General features: G+C 39.8%; 2 protein-coding genes across 16 annotated transcripts in view; both read left to right on the forward strand.

Moving 5' to 3' along the window:
* The window catches only part of prkag2a (protein kinase, AMP-activated, gamma 2 non-catalytic subunit a), a 45,625-nt gene extending 28,286 nt beyond the window's left edge, over positions 1–17,339 (forward strand). For 9 of the 15 annotated variants that reach the window (XM_057323256.1, XM_057323262.1, XM_057323252.1 and 6 more), the window contains 11 exons: positions 2,285–2,394; positions 3,568–3,649; positions 9,503–9,561; positions 12,315–12,360; positions 12,736–12,790; positions 13,136–13,262; positions 13,474–13,639; positions 13,783–13,820; positions 13,928–14,074; positions 14,490–14,583; positions 16,000–17,339. In XM_057323256.1, coding sequence (XP_057179239.1) covers positions 2,285–2,394; positions 3,568–3,649; positions 9,503–9,561; positions 12,315–12,360; positions 12,736–12,790; positions 13,136–13,262; positions 13,474–13,639; positions 13,783–13,820; positions 13,928–14,074; positions 14,490–14,583; positions 16,000–16,037 — 962 coding nt within the window. In that variant the 3' untranslated portion in view covers positions 16,038–17,339. The other 6 variants (XR_008961871.1, XR_008961870.1, XR_008961872.1 and 3 more) reach the window with 6 other exon arrangements.
* A 1,718-nt stretch (positions 17,340–19,057) lies between these two features.
* LOC130547361 (cytochrome c oxidase subunit 4 isoform 1, mitochondrial) lies at positions 19,058–24,207 on the forward strand. The gene is made up of 5 exons (XM_057323264.1): positions 19,058–19,233; positions 20,587–20,680; positions 20,801–20,962; positions 21,747–21,878; positions 23,941–24,207. The coding sequence occupies exons 2-5, from the start codon at positions 20,587–20,589 to the stop codon at positions 24,072–24,074; spliced, it is 522 nt and encodes a 173-aa protein (XP_057179247.1). The 5' UTR covers positions 19,058–19,233; the 3' UTR covers positions 24,075–24,207.
* The last annotated feature ends 75 nt before the right edge of the window (positions 24,208–24,282 follow it).

Consider the following 24,282-nt stretch of genomic DNA (forward strand, 5'->3'; position numbering starts at 1 on the left):
GGATCCCCAGTCGTCATTTCTAACCTGTTGGGTGATGCGTCAGATGATGCTATTGGCTGCAGACATCTCACCCACGCCAAGGAGGAGTCCCTGAGCGGTGAGGGTAATGCCCAACTGTATTTATTCTTGATGCGGTTAAACATTGAACACCTTCGACGAGAATGGTTGACCTTTGCCACAACTTGCGTAAGAAAACGCATCAATTTTGGTGTTCAGTTTAGTGACGATTTTGAGATGAATAAAACATTATTTGTCATTGTTAACCCCTTGTGGCTTTAGGTGAGATACTAGTTAAATATCCTTATGACGTTGATAGATAACTTGTTAGACAGTCAGAATATTTTAAGGTGGTATTTTGCATCAGCGCAGGACTTATTTGGTCAAACAGTACAAAATGATATTATTCATATTTTTTGCAAGTTCCATTTTGTACCACTAGTGGCGTAGAAATAGCATAAAAGCACTTATTTTTAGATACGAAGGTAACCATTTTATTTTTTATAGCAGTAGGTCTAAGTAAGAGTTAATCACATAATAACAACTAAACCTAACAAGGAACGCCACACGAAAGGGTACAGACCAGCCCCAAAACTGTTTTCAGGGCAGACATTTTCCTCCAGTCCTTTGCCTCCGGCAAGGTTTTTCCAGCAATATAAAGCGAGCATGCCGTACTGCGAGCTGGCACTGCTGGTTTTACTGTTATTTATGAAGGCTTTTTGCAGCTGTGCTTTAGCTGTTGTACCTTTTTAGGAAAGCATTAGACAGACACATTAGAGCAGAGACCTTCCAGAGCTCAACAGAGAGCAGGTTCCGCCTGCAGAACTGCACTTTCACACAGAGGTTGGGGTTTTCCCCAAAGCGATGGCAGTTCAGTCCCTAAAACTCTCCCATGCTTCTTTTCACCACACAACCAGTCATATACCTGTGTACTGTAAAACCGCAGCCAGGCGTTTGGAGGTTACGCTGAGGGTCGCTAGTTTTGAGAAGCCTTAAAATGCTTATTAATTATTTACCTCAGCACAACAGTTTTTAGCTGTTGTTGAAGGCTTTTTACTGCAGGCTAGCGTAGCGTTCACAGACTAAGGCCATCCACAGAGCGGTGTACTTTTTGAAGTATTAATAGCATTTGCTAGTTTTTGAAGCACCGCCATTAGGATGTCTGAAGGCATTGGTTTGGAATATGCGGTCATAGAGCATTCCAGCGAAGCCTGGCGCGTCATTTTAATAGCATGTGAAAGTGTTTTCTACAACAAAAGATTCATTCTGCAGTCATTGAGATCTTTGAATAGCCACGGTGGACGTTGGCCAAAGTGTCATGCCTCTGTTTGTGGTAAATCCAAACGCTCAGGCTTTCTAAATAGCTATCGTTTGCGGCTGATTTGAGGATGATTTGACTAAAAAACGATTGGCCTAAATAGAGGTGTTAGAGTGAGGTTGTATTTTTGAAGCTTTTTTTTTCAAATCCCCTTCAGAAAAGTTCCTCATGAGCCGCAGCTCAACCGTACTGCTTTAATTCTGAGTGTTTCCATGAGCTAATGCTAGACGTAGCTCACTTACAATAGTGATTTGAAGAGCGTTAAACAGCTCTATGATGGTCCGAAATACTTTGAACCCCAAGCTTTTATTCAACTGTGAGTGAGTCAACAGGCTTCGCTATAGTGGAAGAAGTGTTTGGGTCGGTAAAGTACAGAAAATCTATAGCAGGTGGGCAGAGCTGTGAGTCAAATGTAAACTTTCACCAAAAGCAGTCATTGCTTCTCATTGGACCTGAAGTGGGTGGAAACTGTCAGTCAAGATGCACTGAGGGTAAACACGCGGCTGTGGACATTACTGTCAATAAAGGCTTGTTTCTTCACTTGGCTCCAAGATTGATGTTTGTTGAAGTGAGCTGGAGAGGTGGATAGACTCTGGAGGAAGATGCATCATGTCTTCTACTAAACTGCCTCTAAAGCAGCGCAGCAAAAGATTTCAGTATTGTTTTTAGTCTAGACTGCTTCTGAGGAAACAGTTCAGTGTCTAATAATACAACTGTAAGAATTACCATGACAACTGGCGACATTAGGTTGGATGCCGATGAGAGACACAATGCGAGAGATATCAACAGTTCAGTGGGTTCAGGTCATCCATTTGTATTACGCTTTATTAATTCTGATAAACAATATGTATGTTTAAAGATGAAGGCATTATTTACTTAAGCCTTTCACAGTCTGTTAGCACAGACACACCTTACATTTACAGATGCATTCAAATTGACTGTTGCTGTTTTTTCTTGGTATATTTACAGCTGTTGAACAGTCCGAGAGTGACATTTACATGCGTTTTATGAAGTCACATAAATGCTATGACATCGTTCCTACCAGCTCCAAGCTCGTGGTCTTTGACACAACTTTGCAGGTAAGAGCTCCGGATGTCCCATACATTAGAGGTGTATGACTTACAAAATGCACATTCCACAAAGTTAGGTTATAAAGTTGGGTTTTCTAGGAAATGGATAAGGATATACAATTTTATTATTATTATTAGTGGTTTGCTAAGAAACTTATGTAATATCGCTTATACTTGATTTGAACAAACGTCTAACTCTCCTATGAGACATCTGCATAAGACATGAATGATACTTAAAGTCATGAAGGTCTGTTATTGCTTTTTTATTTGGACTAGGCAATAAAAAACATGTGGGGAAAAACAGACCCAAAACTCTTTGTTTGGTGGGAGTCTTCCAATCTCACTTTGATCTATACAAGCATGAATGTTTTCAAAGTCAACCACACACTATTATCCTCACCTCATTCTTTCTGAAAGGCATGTGTGCGAGATCAGCCGGCCAAAATAATACAATATTTAAACAAAAGCCATTTTTTTATCTGTGATCCTGATTTTATCCACCCTGTTTGTTTTCTCTCGGTCTCTTTTTGCGGTGTGTTTTGTCGCGTTTTTTTCGTCATTTACACCTCCGTTGCAGTTCACACATCGCTTCATCCTATATATAACACATCAGCGCCTTTCTAGTCTTACATGCTGTCAGAAACTCCTCCATCAGTAGGAATTTATGACAGGTCCCCCCGAAATGGTTTCCATGGACGCAGGGACCACCGCCTCATCACACTACTCTTGATAGCTGTTAATATTTGATAAAACCGAGATGAATGGTCTTTCCTGTTTCTGTGGCAGTGGAATTGTTTTGGATGGAAGATCGCTTCTATTGTTGATCAGCGGCTCATAGCGGTGATATACTAGCCGCCAGACCCTTCACCCCATTCAAAACTGTTCCCATACATCAGGGTAGTCTGCCCTGGGGACCGTTTCATTATGTTTCTAGCCACAGCTCGTTTAATGTTTAATAATCTCGGATTGAGCAGGAACATCACCCAAGGAGGGAGAAAAGAAGCTGCATGATTTATTTAAGAATGCCTTTGAGAAGCAATGATTAATGCTTTGTTTAGCACCATGGCAATATCGGCTGCATTTGAATGGAACGACCCAAACTCTTCAGGGTGGAATCTAAGATGTAGAAGATTTTGTATAACATAAAGTTACAAATAAACATAATGTTTCTTCTGTTTTCAGGTTAAAAAGGCATTTTTTGCCTTGGTGGCCAATGGAGTACGAGCCGCCCCCCTGTGGGAGACCAAAAAACAGAGTTTTGTTGGTATGTATTTTATATTGAAAAATTCTCAAATAAAGTATTAATCTAGTTGGCAAGGGGTGTTTTTGTAGGAAGGAGAATCCGATCTGATAAATCTCAAGGAAAGAGCCATTATGGCTACTGAAATTCTCAGTACCCATCGGTTACTTTCATCTTATCAGTCTCCAAACGCGTTTTCCTTATTGGTAGATTCTTAAACCGAGGCTTGTAAGTGGAGCTGGTCCCTGGCGGTCTCTCTAAGGGTGTGTAACATATACATCCAGATCTCTGTGGCCTAAACGAGATTCAGACAGGAGATGATCCACCCTGTCACCCTCCAAAGCGCCCAGCAGTCCACTGATACAGAGTCTTATCTGTTACCATGACAAAACCTGCCCAAAATAGCAGCGTTTGCTGACCAGAGTGGGAGCGTTTTCCCTCGGAGTAATGATCTCAGTCTGTGTGAAGCCGAATTAGCAGGTAAAACATTCAGAGCTTTCTATGAAAGAATTTGATGGAAATGACACCGCTTATCATAGAAACCATAGAAAAAAGACAACATGTAACCGCAGTTGTAATGTGGGGTTACAAAAGGAAAATATATTTAGTTGCGTATTTGGATGTCATTAAATTGTGGATATTATTGAGTAATACTTTTCCTTGCCCACACATTGTTACTTGTTAGAACATAATGCTTTTAAAGGGAAAAAAGTATTTTAATAAGTTTAATAAGTTGCTCAATAATGTGATGCGCGATACAGTAATTATTTGAGTCTGTAAATCAGTTTAAACTATATCAAGATAAATTTAAATCTATTCATCCATTCATTCTAAATCAGGGTTTGTAGCGAGGAAGGCGGGACGAGAGCCGTGAGGCATGCGGGACCGGTGCGCGTACAGCTGATACTCATTATCACTCACGCCACCGGCCCCGCCTTCCTGCCCCACGGCTCTCGTCCCGCCTTCCTCGCTACAGGGTTCTTCAACGTTTTTCGGGGCAAGGACCTCTTAGATGAGAGATGCATGGAGCAGGGACCCCCTTATACTAAATGTGTAAACTAAACGGAGCTATTTAAATAGAAACAACCCTATTGTCACAGCAATACTGTGTTAAGACATTACATTAGCACTATTATGCATGTTATTGTTGCACATACATACTTTTCTGTATATTATTTTTATTGTTAATATAGGTTGTTTAATTATTTTAAGGGATATGCGGCACAATTTACTTGTCCTGAACCTTAGTTTTTATTAAGGCCAATGAGACGACTGACCCTGGTTAATGGCACAAACATTGTCTCTGTATAAGAAAGAAATCAGTGTAGATTTCATGCATTTTGTTGTAAAAGCAGGCCGTAATTCTTTTTTTCCCTTCTGCTTCTCTGTGTGTTGCAGAACACACCGCTATTTTATAATTCTGAGCTCCATTGTCTTTCTCATGGATCAGCATTGTCGCGGCTGTTACACGAAAAATGTGTTTTTTCTGCAGAGCATCATATCAGACTAAGGAGAGCAACATGATGCAACGAGTCCGCGTTATTTCCGGGGCAACTTGTTTGACGTGCACCATCAGCACTACACGGTGCGCGTTTCATTGATTTTAAACACTTACGATAGTTCTGTCAGAGTTTACAATGCAGAAGCGGTGTGGTGTCATTTGGCTGTCAAATTAGCGCTTTACAGCTTTAACAAATTTGAACAGAAGTTCAGAAACATTTGAGAATGCACTTTTTTTTGCACGCAACTCCTTTCATGCGTACTTTTATCGGAAGGGAGACAGAGAATGCACTGATTCTAACCCTACCGGTTTTTATGATGCAGATGTAACGTTTCTTCCATTACTTGCTTCCGTTGACTGAATGGATGTTTTTGTATGCACGCATGCACGCTTTACATTTTTGACAAAAAGTTGCCTGTGAGTAAACAGTAATTAGCGGACCCCTTGCAGTTCCGCCGCGGACCCCCGGTTGAAGACCCCTGTTCTAAATATTGATAATCTTCCACACATCAGGTACAGTCACTCTGCTATCTCCACTAACTTAAAACTTAGATAATATAACTTTGGGATTTTTTTATATTTAGTTATTGCAAAGCCCTACTTGAATGTTAATGTCAAAATAAAATTTGTTTCATTTTTTATGGTTATTGCTTGCTCCAATATATGTCGTTCCAACATCACATGGTGTTCTTTTATTCATGGAAGGAAAGAGATGTTTTGAAAATGTTGTTCAAGAAAACGTTTTGAAGTAACTTGCTTGTTCTCCACCATACTAGTTCTCAAATCTCATTTGTTTTTGAAAGCGAGTAAATAACGTCAGAATTTCCTAGATGAGATCATCACTGCTTAAACATTTACTGTAGCCCTGATCTCCAAATCTCTATAACCCATAAGTCTTGATCTATTAATATAGTGCTTTCATTATTAAAAAGTCATGCTGGGAGACCCTTTCAAGACCAGCCACAGGGATCGAATGAGTCATCGAGGACGCATGAATGTCTCACTCAATGCCAAACCCAGCATCTCTTTCCATTGAATATCAAATATCTGACTGTAAACAGACATCCTCTGATGCATTCAGGGACTGTATCTGTCCTCTCTAGAGGGACAATAGAACAGACAAACTACAGGATACAGCTCTCCAAAACATACACCATCAACAGGTCACTATTAAACACTGTGTCGGATATCTTTTAAAGATAATGCATTTCAAAATCTAATCTCAGCCTCATAAAGACTCATGTTTCCTGCTTGGTGTGGCCAGCTGTGCTTAAATGTGCTGTTAAAATTGACTGTTTTGCTTTTGAATTGTTTGTGTTCCTGAGGCTACTGATCTGTTCTGGACTACTGTGGTCTCTGTAAGCCTCTCAGTGTGGATAAAAAGGCCATTTAAGTGCACTTAAGTGCTGACTCACTTGCTGCAGATCCAGGACGGAATACAGCACTGGTTTCTTGTGTATTAAATAGATAAGGTGGAAATTGTACAGTAGAGAGCGAGACAGAGCGAGAGAGAGAGAGGTGCAGGTGGAGGCGTGGGCGCTGATGGTAATTAACAGGTTGTGAAAACCCACCCTTTGACATCTCAGTGGTTTCTGTCTGCTTAACTCAACCACAGAGACACAGATGAGTCCAGCACCTGCTCATGAACACCTGTGATGTCACCAGATGAAGCATCTTGACTCTGGTCAGGGAATAAGAGGAAGCTGTGCTTCCCTTTTAAGATTTGATGAACTTAATTTGTAAATTAATCATTCTGTTTAAAGGCAAAGTTCACCCCCCAAAAAAATTCTATTCACCCTCATGTCGTTCAAAACATACACGCCTTTTTCTTCTGTGGAACACATAAGAAGATATTTTGAGAAATACAGTTGAAGTCAATGGGGAGGGAATGTTGTTTGGTTACCAAAATTCTTCAAAATATCTAAGAAAGTCATACATGTTTGAAATGATGAAAGAACGGATGCAAATCAAACAATCTCTCTGCCACTGCTTTTGGAGAAGCACAACCCTTCCCTCATTTCTCTTTTCGGCTCATGTGGGTCAGCTCGATAGTAACAGATATAAATACACCTGCACACTTCATGACCTTTAATGAAGAGAGTGATTGCATCGTAACTGGATGAGTGCCTCTCTCAAATATTCTCTTCTCCAAAACTGATTTATCCACAATGTCTATATTTAGTCTGCCAGATCTCTCTGTTGATGTCTTGTTATTAGAAATCCAACCCTCTTGTTTAGAAGTCATCATCATTGATATGTGTATATGGTGTTATGATGCTTTATTACACGGCTTGATTCTGATTGGCCAGTCGCGACATTTGCAGGTATTTTTATTCCCAGATAACAACCTCTCAAAACTAAAAACACACGGTAACCCGGATGCAGCAAATCATTTTGACCGTTTTTTTGACAAATTAAATAGAAATATGTCTTTTAATAACATAAATGACATTATATTTACAAATGATTAAACCAAATTGCCTGTTCGTGACATTTGAGTGTCGTTTCTTACCTTAAAGGTGTGATGAACTGGCCTTTTTTATTGTTTTATACTGTTGTATGAGGTCTACTTATGACGTTCGCATGGTTTTTACATTCAAAAACATCAAAATCAATAAGTAATAGGTCATTTTTACCCGGGTTTTGAGGCCAGCTCTACAAACGATCGGTTTGAATGGGCGTGCTGCATTGAAGACTTGGAAGTAAACACCCATTGCTTTGATTGGATAGCAGTTTGCGTAGTAAACTTAGTTGGAGCCTTCTGTGAATTTGGTTAGAGACGTAAAGTTAGATTACACATTAGCACCATTCGCAAGAGATTAGCATTATCTGGGGACCACGTGTGATTTATAAATTATATTAATATATTAAATTAAACCTCCCCACATCAGTATTTCATGTGACGCATTCGCACAGTATGATTTTACTCAAATTTACTGACTTGTGATGGCAAGGCTTTGCGTATAGTTTGTATAGCCTATAGTTGTATCGCATTTGAGATCCGTGATCGCGAACCGGACAAAAGATCACCGCGATCGCGGGTCTCAAATGGTAAGAGAGTTTCCATGATAAATAAACAAACGGGAGACTCCCGGTAACTTTTGGATATGACCCAGCACCCGAAATAATACCAAAACTCTTCAAAACAGCATTATTATTTCATTATTCCAGCATTCATTATTCGCAAACGGTGGATAAAACCTTGAAAAATGATATATTAGCCAGCAAAATCACAGAGATCCCGATTCGCACGGGCTTAAGATCACAGACAACATCTGCAATTAATACAAATGACTAGAGGTCCCCAGGTAATACTAATCTCGTGCGAATAGTACTCAGGGAATATCTAGCGATCTCTAACAAAGCAATAGTGACGCATAGTACAAATATGTTTTACTCACATAAGATTCCTATCGGATACAATATTGAAGGCACAGCACTGCTTTTTAATTTTAGTCTTTCCACAAATCCAGCGTCAACCTGTGCCTTGTTCACGAAGGAATCCTCCAACAAACGCTCCATGTTTATCCCACATGTGCTGGAACGTCTTTAAAAATAAACTTTAACCACGCATTCCTAATATCGGAATCCGAAGGGAAGGTTATGCAGCGACTGTATTCTTCCACAACCAGGGATGGCACAATATTTAGCTATCTTTAACGGCATGTTTGTTTATTGCTTGCTTGCTCTATCTGGTTCCGCGCCACTTGTGTTACTTGAGAATAGTCATGCGCGAACCAGTGGGCGGGGCTAGAGAAGTAGTCATTGATATTCTTTCTGTGGAGGCGGTGTTCAACCTCCGCTTCGCGTCGGGTCCTAATCACACTGTCAGGGCTTATTTCTGCGATAGCAACCAGCTGCCTGTACATTATCCCTTACATAAAGTATGACCGTGCATTCGTTGTATCATTGTAGCTGAACATTTAAAAAAGATTTAATCTTCAAAATCATCATTTAATCATCTTTCGATCTTAGAAATATCTTCTGTTGTGTTCTGCAGAAGAAAAAAAGTCATACATGTTTAGAATGACATGATGTTGAGTAAATGATTATAGGATTTTCATTTTTGGGTGAACTGTCCCTTTAAGTACAGCTTTCGGATATGTGTGCCTCTGGGTTGAAATCTGGGTTTGTGTCATACCTTCCCTCCACACTCCGCTTTAGCTTACAGCTGGCACAGCGCCACCCCCGTAGGGAACTATTCCAAGCTCAAAGAACACCACTGTACTCCGAGAAGGCAAACTGTAATCGGAGACCCCAAGTTCTCCTCTCACCTCCTTTCAATGTGTACAAATATCCTCTTGTGTTTACGGGTGGTCCCGAATGGATTCTCTTCACACCAAAATCTTAATATTTCCTTCCCTTTTTTTTTGCAGGCATGTTAACCATCACAGACTTCATCAATATACTCCACAGATACTACAAATCACCCATGGTACGTCTTGCTCTCTTTATTATGGTTTTTGACAGAACATACTCCGTGCGAGGAGAGTATGTAAATGTTGCGCAAGTTCACCAAGCATCTGCTTTTGCATACTTGAGTTTGTTTCTGACCTTACAGTGGTCTTCTTCTATCATATAGAGTAGAAAATGTACAATAAACACTGCTGTTAAACTGTTTGTAGCTCTCAGCCTCAGGTGATCAAAATAACCTGCAACATCCCAGCATGTCAACATTCTGGATCACTCTCAGAGCTCCAAAAATAAGCAGACGACTTTCCAGAAACACCAAACACTGTCTGCTTTTGTGTCGATGATGGCACAAAGACTTTGAAGAGTTTAAATAGAAACAACTAGGAAATGAATTATTTTGCTTACATCAATTATGAAGTTAGTCTGCTGTACTTTAGCATTTTCATTCATTTATGATGAGTTCACAGTCTCCGATTCATCATAAATCTTCCAGCTCATGAGTATTCATGAGCTCTTGAACCTTGTTTAGGGTTTTGCTCTAAAATATAGACTCGTGATGAGTAAGAGCAGAGGAACACAGTAAGCGCTCTGGATCAAAGCAGCATCAGATGTTTTCCGCAGAGACAGGAACAGTTGAAGAAGCTGTACAGCGTCTTTCTGCACAGCTGTGGCTTTATTACTTCATCTTCATGTGCTGCGTCTGCAATATTATATAACCGTCATACTCATTTACACAGACGTGACATGAAAATTGGCTTGATTTAATTCCTTGGGAATTGTTTTGGTTAATAAAAAAAGGTTTCCTTAAAGGTGCTATGTGTAATTTTTTTGGAAGATCTATTGACAGAAATGCAATATAATATACATGACGATGTCTTCAGAGGTATATAAACCATTTACATAATGAAGCGTTATGGTTTTATTACCCTTGAATGAGCTATTTATATCTACATCCACCACGGGTCCCCTTACATGGAATTCACCATGTTGTTTCTACAGTAGCCCTAAACCAGGGGTCGGCAGCCTTTGAGACCAAAAGAGCCATTTTGGGCCTTCTCCCACCAAATAAAATTTGTCTGGAGCCGCAATATATATGTAACCTTTAAATTACTTTAACACAGGTTGTTATGCATGTAAGGTAGTAGCTACCCAGTTGCACCACTAGGTGGCAATATAGCGCGATTTTTATTGTATTAAGATGATAAGCAATTTATACATTTTTGTCCCTGGCAAGAAGTGGAAGTGTTGCCTGGCAATAGGAGAGTAGCGCAGCGGTGTTGCACGCGCTGCTTTAGTAACACTTCAGCTTTTTTCTGTGAACTTTTGTTTTTGCGGCGTTTGATAAACAGCCATTAGAGACCGCCTACTCTCCGCATACAGACATTATGCGTAAACATCATGAGAAGCGCGCTAGCCAGACAGGATTTAAATTATGCCTGCTAAAGACCTAAAAGTTTGGTTTAAAGACGAAAAGCATACTAAGCAGAATGTTTTCTCACCATTCCATCTTTAACAACGCATACATTGTTCGCCGCTGTCTCACATCTGTCAAAGCAGAAATAAAACCGCTGCTCTGTATGTTTTTTCTGTCATCTCCGGTCGAGCTCAAATGTCTATTCGAATGAAATATCTGAAAAAAGCAAATACATTGGATAAATGTGTATGCTTTTTCAGATATTTCTTGAAGAAATCAGGACAAAAGTGGACAAAGTAGACGGATTACAGCAGCAGGATTTAAACGTGTATGTGCCTCTTTCGTCCACTTGTGATCAGATCGACCAAAACGCATCTTATTACCAGGCATGAACAGGGCCTTATAAAGACTGCAGGGAGCCACAGCAGGGGTGCAGAAGAGCCACATGCGGCTCGAAAGCAACGGGTTGCCGACCCCTGCCCTGAACGGACAAACGGCTCTACAGAGCGAATTTCCTAAATACATTACCTCCTTCAGCAAAGAAGCGAAAACGTGACGACTTAGTTTTGTGTCAGCCACCGTAGTGTTTCGAAAGGGAGGGGTGGAGAGAGCCATTGGTTGCAATTTACAACCTCACCACTAGATGCAGCTAAAATTACACAATAGTCCTTTAACGTTAAAATTATCACATGTTGCAGACACTTTATCTCAAGAAACTTCCAACTTTTTAGTTTTTTAGTAAAATCCAGCTATCACATTTTACAGTTTCATTAATTGTGTGTGCTCCTTGTGCTTTTCTGTGCAAGCGCCATGCTACTATAGAACCGCAAAAAGTATTTTCAGCATTCCTCTCCAAAGCCTCTAACAAATCAGCATTAACCCAGTTTCTTCTCCCATTGGTCTTTTTCACGCACTGATCACGCTCACATGTGCACACGCTCACACCTGCAGTTATCATTAGTTAACATATGGAAGCATGGACCCGTGTGTACTCTGTTCATGCCTCCCTCAGTGATTAGTCATGTGGGTTTAGACATTATACCTGCATCAGCAGCACGATGCCTCATGTTAATTGGAGCTCTGGTGGGACGCCTGCTGCTGTGTCTTTTTATTTCATCAGCATCCTTACTTCGAGGGTCATGGCTACACTTTTATTAAAGCAATAAGTTTAAAAAAGGTTGTGCTTTATAGTAAATGTAACGCATGGTTTTGAGGTTATTGTTTTTTTAAAAAGCAGCAACAACAGCACTACAAATAAAACACTGTTTTGTAAAGCCCAATTTACTAACTAACAGTTCTCGCAGCAAGTTCATTTGGTTAATAGGGTTGTTTTTAAATAACAGTCTCTTGTTTTGGTTCAGGTACAAATTTATGAGCTTGAGGAGCACAAGATTGAGACGTGGAGAGGTGAGAAACCCTTACAGAGGATTCTTTTCAATTAGGGCTGTTCAACGATTAATCGCATCCAGAATAAAAGTTTGTGTTTACAAAATATATGACTGTGCACTGCGCATATTTATTTTGTATTTATAAACACGTAAACAAACATATAGAATATAGTAAGGAAATATTTACATGTATATATTTATTTATCATTTAAATTATATATAAGCATAAATATAGAAACAAATATACAAAAAATAAATATGCAAGGCAAAGACCTACTGTACAGAAGCACAAACTTTTATTTTGGATGCGATTAATCGCGATTAATCATTGAACAGCCGTAATTTCAATGTTTCCTGTATAATTTACTGATTGACTTTATATTTCTTGCGACAGAGCTTTATCTACAAGAAACATTTAAACCTTTAGTGAACATATTTCCGGATGCAAGGTAAGCAAGTTCATTTCTTTGTTAACTCCAATAGTAATTAGTCTCTTTCCCATTTTAAGACTTTCCATAGTTATAAAGTATGTTGAAGAGGATCTTTACGTCTTCCCAGTTGAGGTTTTGGGAGTATGTTTATCTAGTGCTGACTGTGTTGGGCTGTTTGCGTAAATCCTGTTTTCGTTATAGAAATCATTTCAATGCATTAAATAATTCATGGCAGTTCGTAAAAGTCTGCAAGGGCAGTACGCGGCAGGACGGCTCCAGGTTCTTCTGAAGTCCTCTTTGTGTTGCTCGAGTCACTGCAGTAATATTGACTTTCTCTGGGTTTGTTTATCTTGTGTGTTTCAGCATATTTGATGCTGTGTATTCACTGATCAAAAACAAGATCCACCGGCTGCCCGTCATCGACCCTGTCAGTGGGAATGCACTTTACATTTTGACGCACAAGAGGATCCTTAAATTCCTCCAGCTGTTTGTAAGTTCAGTTTCAAAGGTCGAATTTTTATGTTTGTTTGTCATTTCATTGACTGGGTAAATAATTGCTCGTTAAAAAAATATAGTGTTTTGCTAAGAACACATGCATTTAGAACTTGAAGCAAAAAAGAACCATTGTTAAATGGCACATTGCAGATATCCAATCCATCCAGTCTTCAGTAGATTCACTGATTTGTGTTTGTATTTCTCAGGTGTGTGAGATGCCAAAGCCCGCTTTTATGAAGCAGACGCTGGAAGAGCTGAGCATCGGGACCTACTGCAACATCGCCTTTATTCACCCTGACACGCCAATCATCAAAGCGCTCAACATCTTAGTGGAGAGAAGGGTGTCTGCTCTGCCCGTGGTGGATGAGTCAGGTAAAATTTAAGACCAGGACCTATTTTGCAATCCACACAGAGAGTAAGCCAAAGGACCTGTGTATCAAATCAGTATGTACATCTGGAAAAAGCCTTTTTCATGAAACGTTTTCTCATGAAAACTTTCTTTTTTTTTCTTTCAGGAAAAGTTGTAGATATTTATTCAAAATTTGATGTCATTGTAAGTATATCGTGTATTTACTTTTGTTTACTACTTTTAATCATTTTACTTCATTGGTTTGTTTTTTTCACACTCAATGGTGTGTGTGTGTGTGTGTGTGTGTTTAGAATCTTGCTGCTGAAAAGACGTACAACAATCTGGACATCAGTGTGACCCAGGCGCTCATGCACAGGTCGCAGTATTTTGAAGGGGTCATGAAGTGCAACAGATTCGAAACGCTGGAGACAATAGTAGATCGGATAGTCAAAGCAGAGGTGAGCCCTGCTTGAAAGGTGCTGTGTGTCATTTTTTTGGAGGATCTGTTGACAGAAATGCAATATAATATACATAACTATGTCTTCAGAGGTGTTTAAAGTGCAAAGAAGTGAAAACGTGACGACATTATAGTCCCGTATCAGCCAGCGCAGTGCTTCGAAAGAGAGGGAGGAGTGGTGGAGTGAGCCGTTGGTTGCAATTCGCAACCTCACCACTAGATGCCGCTAAATTTCATAAACTGGACCTTCAACACACACACACACGGAAGATCTTTGTAATAGATATAGAACTACTTTAGGACACAGAGGTGCTTTTCTAGAGCTTCAAATGACAATTTCTAGAGATCTTTACATTCTAAATCCTTGATCGAGATCCTTATGCTGCTGCTGCTGCTGTCTGTCTGTCGTCCATCAGGTGCACAGACTGGTGGTGGTGGATGAGAACGGCAGCATTGTGGGAATCGTCTCTTTGTCAGATATCCTCCAGGCACTTGTGCTCAACCCTGCAGGTATAAATGCCCAGAATCCTTAAAGCTCATTTCCTGCAGGATTCTTCACCTTCCCCCCTTCACGTCCGTACCACAGGTACTGCGCTGCATGCCGCTCATGGGGATGAGCCTGGCTGCCGTGCATATCAATGCTCATGAGATGAGAGATGCAAACATGCTTTTTGTTTCCGCAGAGCCAGACGTGTGTTTTGAATCAAATGGGCAATAGACATAACATGGCCTGTGTGCGTGCACGCCCACATTTCACCGCCTGTGATTTTGATGAATGGGACAGACACTTGCCGTGCATCAGAGCCCCTCCCGCTGCAGGACTGTGTCTGCTGATGCATGGTGTCCTTCAGCTGCACACATGGTGTCCTCTCAATACATTAGCACACACATATAAATATGCAGACACAAGCACATCTCAGAGGAGTTCTGCTTTACAGTTGATAATACAGAAAGACGACATTTACATTATGTTTATGCATTTGGCAGGTGCTTTTATCTACAGTGACTCTGAGATAAACGTTTCCCTGGGAATTTGAAGCCATGACCCTTGCACTGACCATTTCCTGTCATGTATTAATGCACCTAAAGGTATGACAGCTCTCCAAACCATAGTCAGATAATTGGATACGAGACACTTTCTCATCTTTGCAGTAAACACTTTTGAGAGGTCACTGTGTGCTGTGTCTGGCTGTGAATATAGAACACCGAATATGAATCGCTTCTGAGAAATTGTGTTATGAATTTTAAGTAGCAGATGTGATGCTACTAATATTGCAAATAGTATGCATGGATCAAAAGACATTTGGCTCTGAGCTGGAACGTTAAAGGTTTAATGCAAGAGGCTGTTTTGGAGGTCTTGCTTCATGCAGAAAGTTCCTATGTGCAGTTGGGAAATCGTAATTGCAGTGTTATGTTTTAGGGCATTTAATGTTTTGGTCTAATAATTCTTCCAAAGGTACACAATAGTTTTTAATCCAGTAAAAAATAAATCAATGATGAACATTACCAGAAAGAATATTAAAGGGATAGTTCATCTAGAAATGAAAATGCATGATTTATTCACCTATTATTCACCTTCATGTCATTACAAACCTATATGACTTTTATTTTGAAGAACTTGCACTGGACCCCTTTTATTGTATGGACACGAAACCACAGAGCCATTTCTTAAAATATCTTCTTTTATGTTATGTAGAAGTAAGTCATACAGGTTTGGAATGACATAAGGATAAGTAAATGATGCAAGCATTTTTATTTTTGGGTGAACTATCCCTTTTAAAAACCTGATTAGTATTAAACATTGCAGAAAGGTACATTTTCAGAATTCTGTTCCCCTTTGTTTTGGGTAAACATGCCCACTAGTGGTTATAAGCAGTACTGCGTTCAAAAAGTGACCACACCTCTCTTATCTTTGCACATTTGCAGGTATGACCAAGAAGGACAGTGAAGCAGAGACTGAGTGATGTTTGCCAGGATGTTCGTGTCATGTGACGTCGCTGTGGAGACTGGTGTAGGAGTTAGTGGAGGCACATTGGAAGTCTTTGGACATGTGTGGGCCACATAAACAGATTAAAGAGCGGAACCAGAAAGCAGGGGTGTGACCTAAATGTGTGCTGTTGGAGGGCGAGAGAAGGGTTGATAGTTAGAGATTATGGATGGACACGGTGACAATGGAGGGCGGTGGATCATCTCTCGTTCAGAAGGATACTGTGAATTCTGCCTTGTGTATCACACTAAGCTTCTGCACGCACACTATGATAAAGTATACTTTAGCTAGACCTAAAACTACGCCATCTGGTGTCTGAAAGGGGCCTGCGGATGAGCTGGACCAGATCAGACTATGGGCTATACCATAATGGCCTCTATGGGGAGGGGGATGTGTTGCGGGTCATTTAGTAATAATCGCAGTATTCGGTGCATGTTACAACTGTTTATTCCTCATTTATATACACATTTTGTCTTGCGGCTTATGAGCCCAGCTTTCCTGTATTTGTATGTTTGAACATCACGCCCCCCCCAAACCTCACAACCCCCCTCTAAATGCAGACAGAAATGGTTTCCTATCTGTCTATGGTGCCTTCTGTCTCGCCCACTACTGGTTGCCAATAGAACAAGAGAAATAATTGAATGTTTTAAACATGTCAAAATGAATGTTGGAGTTGTTCAAAACCAAATGACCCTCCCCTTTTGGCTATTTTCGTGAGTTTTATTTATTTATTGCAGAGCGCTAAATTCCTTCACTTGGATTTAAGTTTGGGTGTTCATAATTCTTGGTGTAATGGAAATGATGCTGTAAATGATGATTGAAACGTTTGTTTATTTATTTATATATAACACTTATGTCATTTTAAAAGGAATATTTATGAGTGAGATGGAAAGAACTATTAAGTCCCTATGCAGTAAAACCATTTGCTGATCAATGACTTGATGTTCAATGCAATTCAACTTAAAAATCCCACTTTTCTTTCTGTCTAGGTCACAGACCTCTTTTTCGTTGTATCGATTGTACTGTACACACACATGAAAATTTGTTTGAGGAAACTATAAGTGCCAGAGAAAGGTCTGTTTTTCTATGTAGTCAACGCTGTTTGTAATACGTATGATTTTACTTTGGTTCTTGTCGTTTGTTTTGCAGATTTGTTGTTGACACAATGACCGTTATGTCCACAGGTAAATGCACAATACTGGCATAATAATGCTAAACGTGCTCAAGTTTTTATTTTATTTTACAGTTACATCAAAATAAACCAGAGTTTGAAAACGTTTCTTGTATTTAGCTTGGCAAATTAGTAACCTGAAAATTGTTTATGACTTAAGGGGATAGACAATTGTAGTTTATACTGGAGTTTATTCTTCGTGGAAATGATAATGTAAATAAAAATCAAACAAGAAGTGCAGTACTGGCAGGTGCTCTTGCAGGAATCAACAGATGGTGTCAGTTGCAGGTTACGCAACTCGCCCAACACCTGTCAAGTAAACGCGCCAGCTCTTCAAAGCAACGCTACTTAAAGTCACAGTGAAATTAAAAATGACAATTCTTATTTTTTCATGAAATATTGCAGCGTTTGTAGTAAATAGCTTATCAATGTGGGTCATTTTATTTTTAAATTCATGTACCCTCATAATCTTCAGTTAAAATCTGAAAATGCACTTTCGCCCTGAAATGAAGATGCATCTCAAATGACGTAAATTAGACGGCTTGGCCGAGCATCCGTTAACTCCTCCCCTTCAACTGTCAGTCTGCTGCCAGTTTCATTTCAAAATCAATGCAACAACTGTTTTTACACATCCAATCAATTCGCAGTGAAAACGCAAGCCACGCCCACTATTTTCTCCTTTGAAAATCCTTCACTCGGAAATGTGTTAGAATACAGAAGTAAAAACGATCGCAACTTCCGGTTCACGGGGACTTTAAATAAACTGGGAAAGTATATTTTGGACGAACATGTTTTAAAGGTAACCTTTTATTGTTACAAATGGGTCAATTCACCTCCGAACGTCACTTTTGAAATGACAGCACATCGTTGCTGCCATATTGAAAGGTCGTTTCAAGCCATCGTGACCACTTTAATGGATTCTTTGGAATGGACTCGGCAACATGACGCAGAAGTGCGAAGAGGAAGTGACTTGGGCATCGATTAGCCCTTCAGGGTTGAAAGTAAGGTATAGCCAATAACGTAATTAATTCATGGCACAATGGCACTCATATATTAAGATGTTTCTGGGCAAGTTATATTCAGACAGGTCACACATTCATTTTAATCTGGGACTAGCCTTAAGACTTGTCTGTGAAACCGGGCCTAAATTAATAAAAGCAATTCATTTATTTATTTGCATTCGTCCTCGATTAATCAATTCCAAACGCAGCATAAAGCAGAAGTAACATTTGGCTGTTTACAGCAGGAAGGATATGTGCAGACTAGCAAAACTTGGCAGACTTAAATGTACAAGAACTGTCACTTCCTTCTGTACGGTTCTTTTGTTTTGTCAGTGTCAATTTATGACACAGTGTACATGGCGTAATTTAACCGTAACATAACATGAAAGACTAGACTACCTGTTGACAATAAAATATCGCAAGCTCAATTAAAAAGGGTTCTTAAACAAGAAAAATGCGTTGTACGGTAATTAGATAAAACATATCAAACATTCACATCTGTTCGAATCAAAAGATCAACCCTAAATAATCTCAATAGGACCAGCTCTAGAGCTGAAGATCATGACACAGACGCACACAAACTAGTGCGCGCTCTGTGCGCCCTTTGGCACTCACTAAATCCTTGGTGTTTCGAGTCAGACGTGATCACCCAAACGTGTTTTTTCGTCAATTTTAACAATCATGGGTAGTTTAGATGGTTACAGTAAGGTTAGGGGGTTAGGGTGTGGGTTAGGGTAAAGGTTTCGTAAGACTTGAAACACCAAAGATTTAGTCAAAACCAACAAGCCACGCCCACGGATCTGACTCGAAACACCAAGAATTAAGTGAGTGCCCGCTCTGTGCGCCTTTGGTGGGGCTGGTTCCTGGAACGCGCTCATTGGTTCATTCGGATGACAGCGATGGACACCTGACTCACAATCTACATTACAAGCTTCTAGTTGATCCATGAAAAAGCACGTAGACAAGTTTCTGTCGACACGCTCAGAGCTTCACTTGTTAAGGTAATCAATGCCTTTTTGTACTTAAAACATAAAATATTAAGAGATGCAATGATGTATTGTAACTGTTGTTGTTTTTATTCAGACGTGACCAATCCTGAGATTTTTTTCTGCACTTAAAGTTTTCTCATGGATGAGGGTGAAATTAATGCATGCTTTTAAAAACTCGTGAAAAATATTATTTAGGAAATTACCCCTTTTGTGCATGTTTTTGGATGTGTAATCTCTATGGAATAATATTTACTTTGTTTTGAATTGTAATAACCTTTAATGCGAGGCAGATTAGATGGTTTTCCTTTTCTGCCATGTTTATAGCAAACCAATAAACGCAATATTGTGCATGCATGCGACCTAAATCTTCAAAACAATATTTATTGCTCATAATGTGCTGCTTATAAACGAAATTATTGAAGGAATGTGTTGTGATGACTTTATATTTAGACTTGTATTGTTTCACTTGATATCACATGATATCACGCCCCCCTCAGAGTCATTTTAGAGGTTGCCGAGATTCCACTATACTACGTGACAGAGAGCACATAGTCAAAGTCGCCACCGCTTCCTGCATACCTGCTTGTTATATATATGAAAAGAATATGTGTCAGGTGCATGCAAATGAAACATGATAATATTTCCACAATCATAAGCACGTCGGTCCCCCTCACAAAATAATCTACGTATGAGGGACTGGATGGCATAGGGCACCGGACATTTTCCATTTGCATTTATTAACCTTGCAGAAAAACAACATACAGCACAAGGTCATTGACCGTGGCTCGAGAGAGCTGCCTATTTAGGATATTTGGGAATGACGACGCGCTCCCAACACGCGCGCTCCCCAGTGCGTAATTGAAGAGTTCCCATTTCAGTTAAATCTCTCCTTATATGGGCATATGGTAACCATAGTTTTTTTTAACCAAGATTGTTTTTAAACAGCAATTAAAAAAAAACTTCTTAACAAACAAAAGGTACCAGGGGTTTTGGACATCACATGGACCATGGTGATGACAGTCTTTAAAATATCAAGGAGAGCTATGTAAATAGCTTAGCACTGTAAATGAATACAGTATTAATTCATTACCAGGGTCTATATAAACACAATATTACAAGGGCTGGAAATGGGGAAGTAAATCCAGAAACAGATGTTTAATCTGTTTCAGATCAAAAAAAATTTATTCACATAGCTCAAAAAGCCATGCAAATATAACTGCAGGTTTGCAGATGTTCTGCTTCTATGGTTAAAATATTCAAAAAGTATAAAATGATCCCATGTATATTTATTATGGTCATTTATTTTGACAAAAATTGGTAACCTGTTTAAACCTGTTGGTCTGTTATATTTCTGCATTGTTTTAGATGCTATCTTCTCGTGCACTGGTGCGGGGGCTGCAGTGTGGATTGTGGCGGAGGGTTTCTACGTCATCTGGCGCATGGGCTGCACACTCACATGGTAACAGAACACTTTTAAGAAGATTAGAGACCACTCAGCTGTCATTAACACACCGGCTCTCACATTCTGTGAAACTCTCACCATCTATCTAATCTTTTTTTTTTGCTGTTTGTTTCTCAGATGTTGATATGATTGACTGCTCCGTTCCTCAGTACAACAACCGTCTGGATACTCCACTGCCTGATGTTCCATTTGTCAGAAACCTCAATCCTGAACAGAAAAAGCTTAAGGAGAAAGAGAATGGGCCGTGGACCCAGCTTACCAAGGAGGAAAAACTAGCTAGTAAATCTGCATGGCTAACTTGACCTTGTTTTACCTTTTTAAACCTTCAGTCAGTCAATAAGATAAGCAATGTTGCTTTCAACAAACAGCCAAGTATATTCAAGTGTGAAATCACCTTGTTATTGTTACAAGTGCTGTCACAGGCTAGACTTTGACCGTGGGTGTGACAAATACAAAGATATTTTATACACTTCCCAGGATTCAACTTTTTCTTTTTGATACATATTAACCTAGGTATAAACAGGCTTATTGAAACAATAAAGAAATTTGTTGTTAAAATGAATAGGTACATGTTTTTATTTTAATTATTTGATATTATTTTAATATTAAATTGCCAAAAATCCTTTTCGGCTTACAATACACCCAGTGTTGATCTTAGCAACCCATCCATAGAAAAACTTGAGGTCCATTGACATGCCCCTAACATAGTGCTAGCAAGGTCATATAGTGCACAAGGTTGCATCCCCAGAGAACACATGAACTTATCAAATGTATAAAGTCACTTCGGGGTTAAGTGTATTTTTAAATGCATACATGTAAATTGGTAAGTTCGCTTCCAGCTAAATTTTTAATACCGTAAATGGGTCATGAGTTTTGGGAATCATATTAATAATAACAGCTTATTTGATAATGACACCAAAATCAGCCCCTGTAATTAAAGTTTTAACCACTAGATGGCACTGTGTTCAACTTAAAAACGAACTCGTTCGGATAACGTGACATTCCTTCCAAGTGTGCATATAACCAAAAACAAGCTACTAAATATCTGTATTTGTCTTTGCAGTATACAGACTCACACATGAGCTGTCATATCCAGAGATGAGGAAAGGCTCCAAGGAGTGGATGACAGTTCTTGGGGGTGTTTTCTTTTTCCTGGGCTTCACGGGGCTGTTGGTGTGGTGGCAACGTGTGTATGGTGGGTATAAATTCACAAAGATGTCCTGAATTCCCAACTCATGCTATCATTATGATGCTCAATGTTTTTTGATGATCTGATCTCTACAAGACAGCTTTAAATGCTTGAACTTCAAGCGTTTCATCATGCGACGTGTTCACATCCACTGGCTTTGATGTAAGATCCGTCCGGATTTAATTGTGGTGATGATTTATTCATCCCTCCAATCTGAAATCAGTGACATTTATTGAATCCCGGATCAATACCGTCTGACACAACATCAATTTGGCTTCCGCTAAATTAAGGCTCTCCACCTGGATTTGGTTTTTCTTGCCTTTTTGATCCTTTCTTTCCAACGTACCCAGCCCCATCAGACAGGTGAGGTGGATCGCCCCGACAACGTCTGTCAGGTGGAGGAGTCAGCTTTGCTTTTTAACCTGCAGCACACGCTCCCTCTACATTCCCCTGGCTGAAATAATTGGACCGGGTCGTGTTTTGCAGTCAACGGTTAAAGGAGCAGAAAAGAGGAAGACGGGCGGAAAGATTTACTGGCTTGAGCCCCGGATTCAGTTCAGGAATCCCTTTAGACTCAGTTGAACTTATTCACTTGCAAAATGATAAAAAGCGTTTCAATACTCTTTATGTATGCGCGCTTGTGTGCATGCTTAAAATGCGGAAAGCAGCTGACAAGAGAATGAGTGTGCATTGCGTACTCATGTGTGGCTGTTTGAAGGAGCGTGTGTGAGAAAATTCTCCTACGAAGCACAAGAGTCTCCAGCTTTGTCTCAGAGGCCGACTCAATGGTGGAGGAAGTCAATGCTACATCACCTCGGGAGAGACACGCCAGAGGAAAATTTCATAGGGAGGGGGTGGGAAACAGATAAAAAGGAGAACAGAGGTTTGGTAAGGATCCTGGGAGGGGTAACCACGTCAAAGTGCGAAAGGTATCAGAAGTCCAAAAGTCAGTTGAGGGCTGGGTATTTCCCACACTGTCTGGGTCATGTTGTAACTTGAAACACTCTGAATGCTGCTCCGGGCGACTGTTCTTCTAACTCATTAGAGTTGAGTACTAGGGCTCGTCTGAGGTTGACTTAAGCGATCGTGAGCCTTTTAAAGAGGGAGATAAAAAAGGCGATTTTTTTGGAACCTCTGAGCCATCCGGAATACGGTCACGCCCTCGAGGACAACCCAGACACCCTCCTAAAACTGAACAGAATATTTGATTCATACCTCAGGGCAGGTGCACCGGCTCCACCTGGCAAAAGTATGTCTTTGACCTTTTTTGATGTGCCTGTGTGGCAGAATATCTACTGTCTGGGGGGTTCAAATAAGGAAATGCTCTCGAAATAAACCGAAAACTTGTTACATACCAAGATTTTCATGCATCATTCTTCTGAATTTAGTTACCTTGCACAGAGTGCATTATGTGCGGTTATTAACCCCCTTTTTACATACCAGCTCTGTAATTTAGCAGTCGGGCTTGTGCATGGTGTGCAGACACAATCTCTCTAATTTGTTTATTTTTTCCAGTTCCTTGCCTGCAGGAATAACTCCAGCAAAAAACTCTTAACTGTCAGGTGCTGCCCTCTGTTTGGACAGTTAATTGCTTGCTGGGTTTTTTTAAAAATGTTATTTTGGCTGACATGTCTACAGGAGTAATAAAAGAAGGGATTTTAGGGGATTTTGCACAATTAACTGTCTCTTTCACACCTCTTAATTTCTTTGACACTTTATAACAAGGTTGCCTCGTAGGCCCTTTGAGCACTTATACAGAAAATTCCTTTCTTTATTTTCAATATAATCACCTCATTTATCTCACGTCTCAAACGCATAAGGCATCATCACTTTTATTAAAAAATAAAAATCGCAGTGCTACAGAATTGTCTAATGATCTTAAGTGAAGTCATGTGATTGTTGTTAAAAGAACATTCTGGGTTAAAAAGTGAAACTATCAACAGCATCTGGAGTATGCAGAAAAAGAAACAATTGCGTGTATAGAAAAGCATTTACAATATAAGTTCCCTAGACTTCAATAAGTACTTTAGGTGTATTTTTACTTTCCTTGTGTTTTCCTCTTTTACAGTGTACGGTGATGTTCCACACACTTTATCTCCTGAGTGGGTCGAGCAGCAGACACAGAGGATGATAGACATGAGGGTGAACCCTGTCCATGGGTTCTCTCATAAGTGGGACTATGAAAAGAAGCAGTGGAAATAAATAAATGAAACTTTTATGACATAGAATGTAGCAACCATAAAAAAAAGATCCAAAATGGGTAATGCTGTGCAACATGCAGCCTTAATACTTCAATAAACACGCTGAAACAAACAGAACTACTTCAGTATTATGGCTTTGTACTGTTTACTGAAAACAAAGCACACTCTTAAAAAAGGTCCTTCGCAGCGATGCCATGGAAGATCCATCT

This window comes from Triplophysa rosa, linkage group LG23, assembly GCF_024868665.1.
Source record: "Triplophysa rosa linkage group LG23, Trosa_1v2, whole genome shotgun sequence".
In the NCBI taxonomy this organism is placed as follows: Eukaryota; Metazoa; Chordata; class Actinopteri; order Cypriniformes; family Nemacheilidae; genus Triplophysa; species Triplophysa rosa.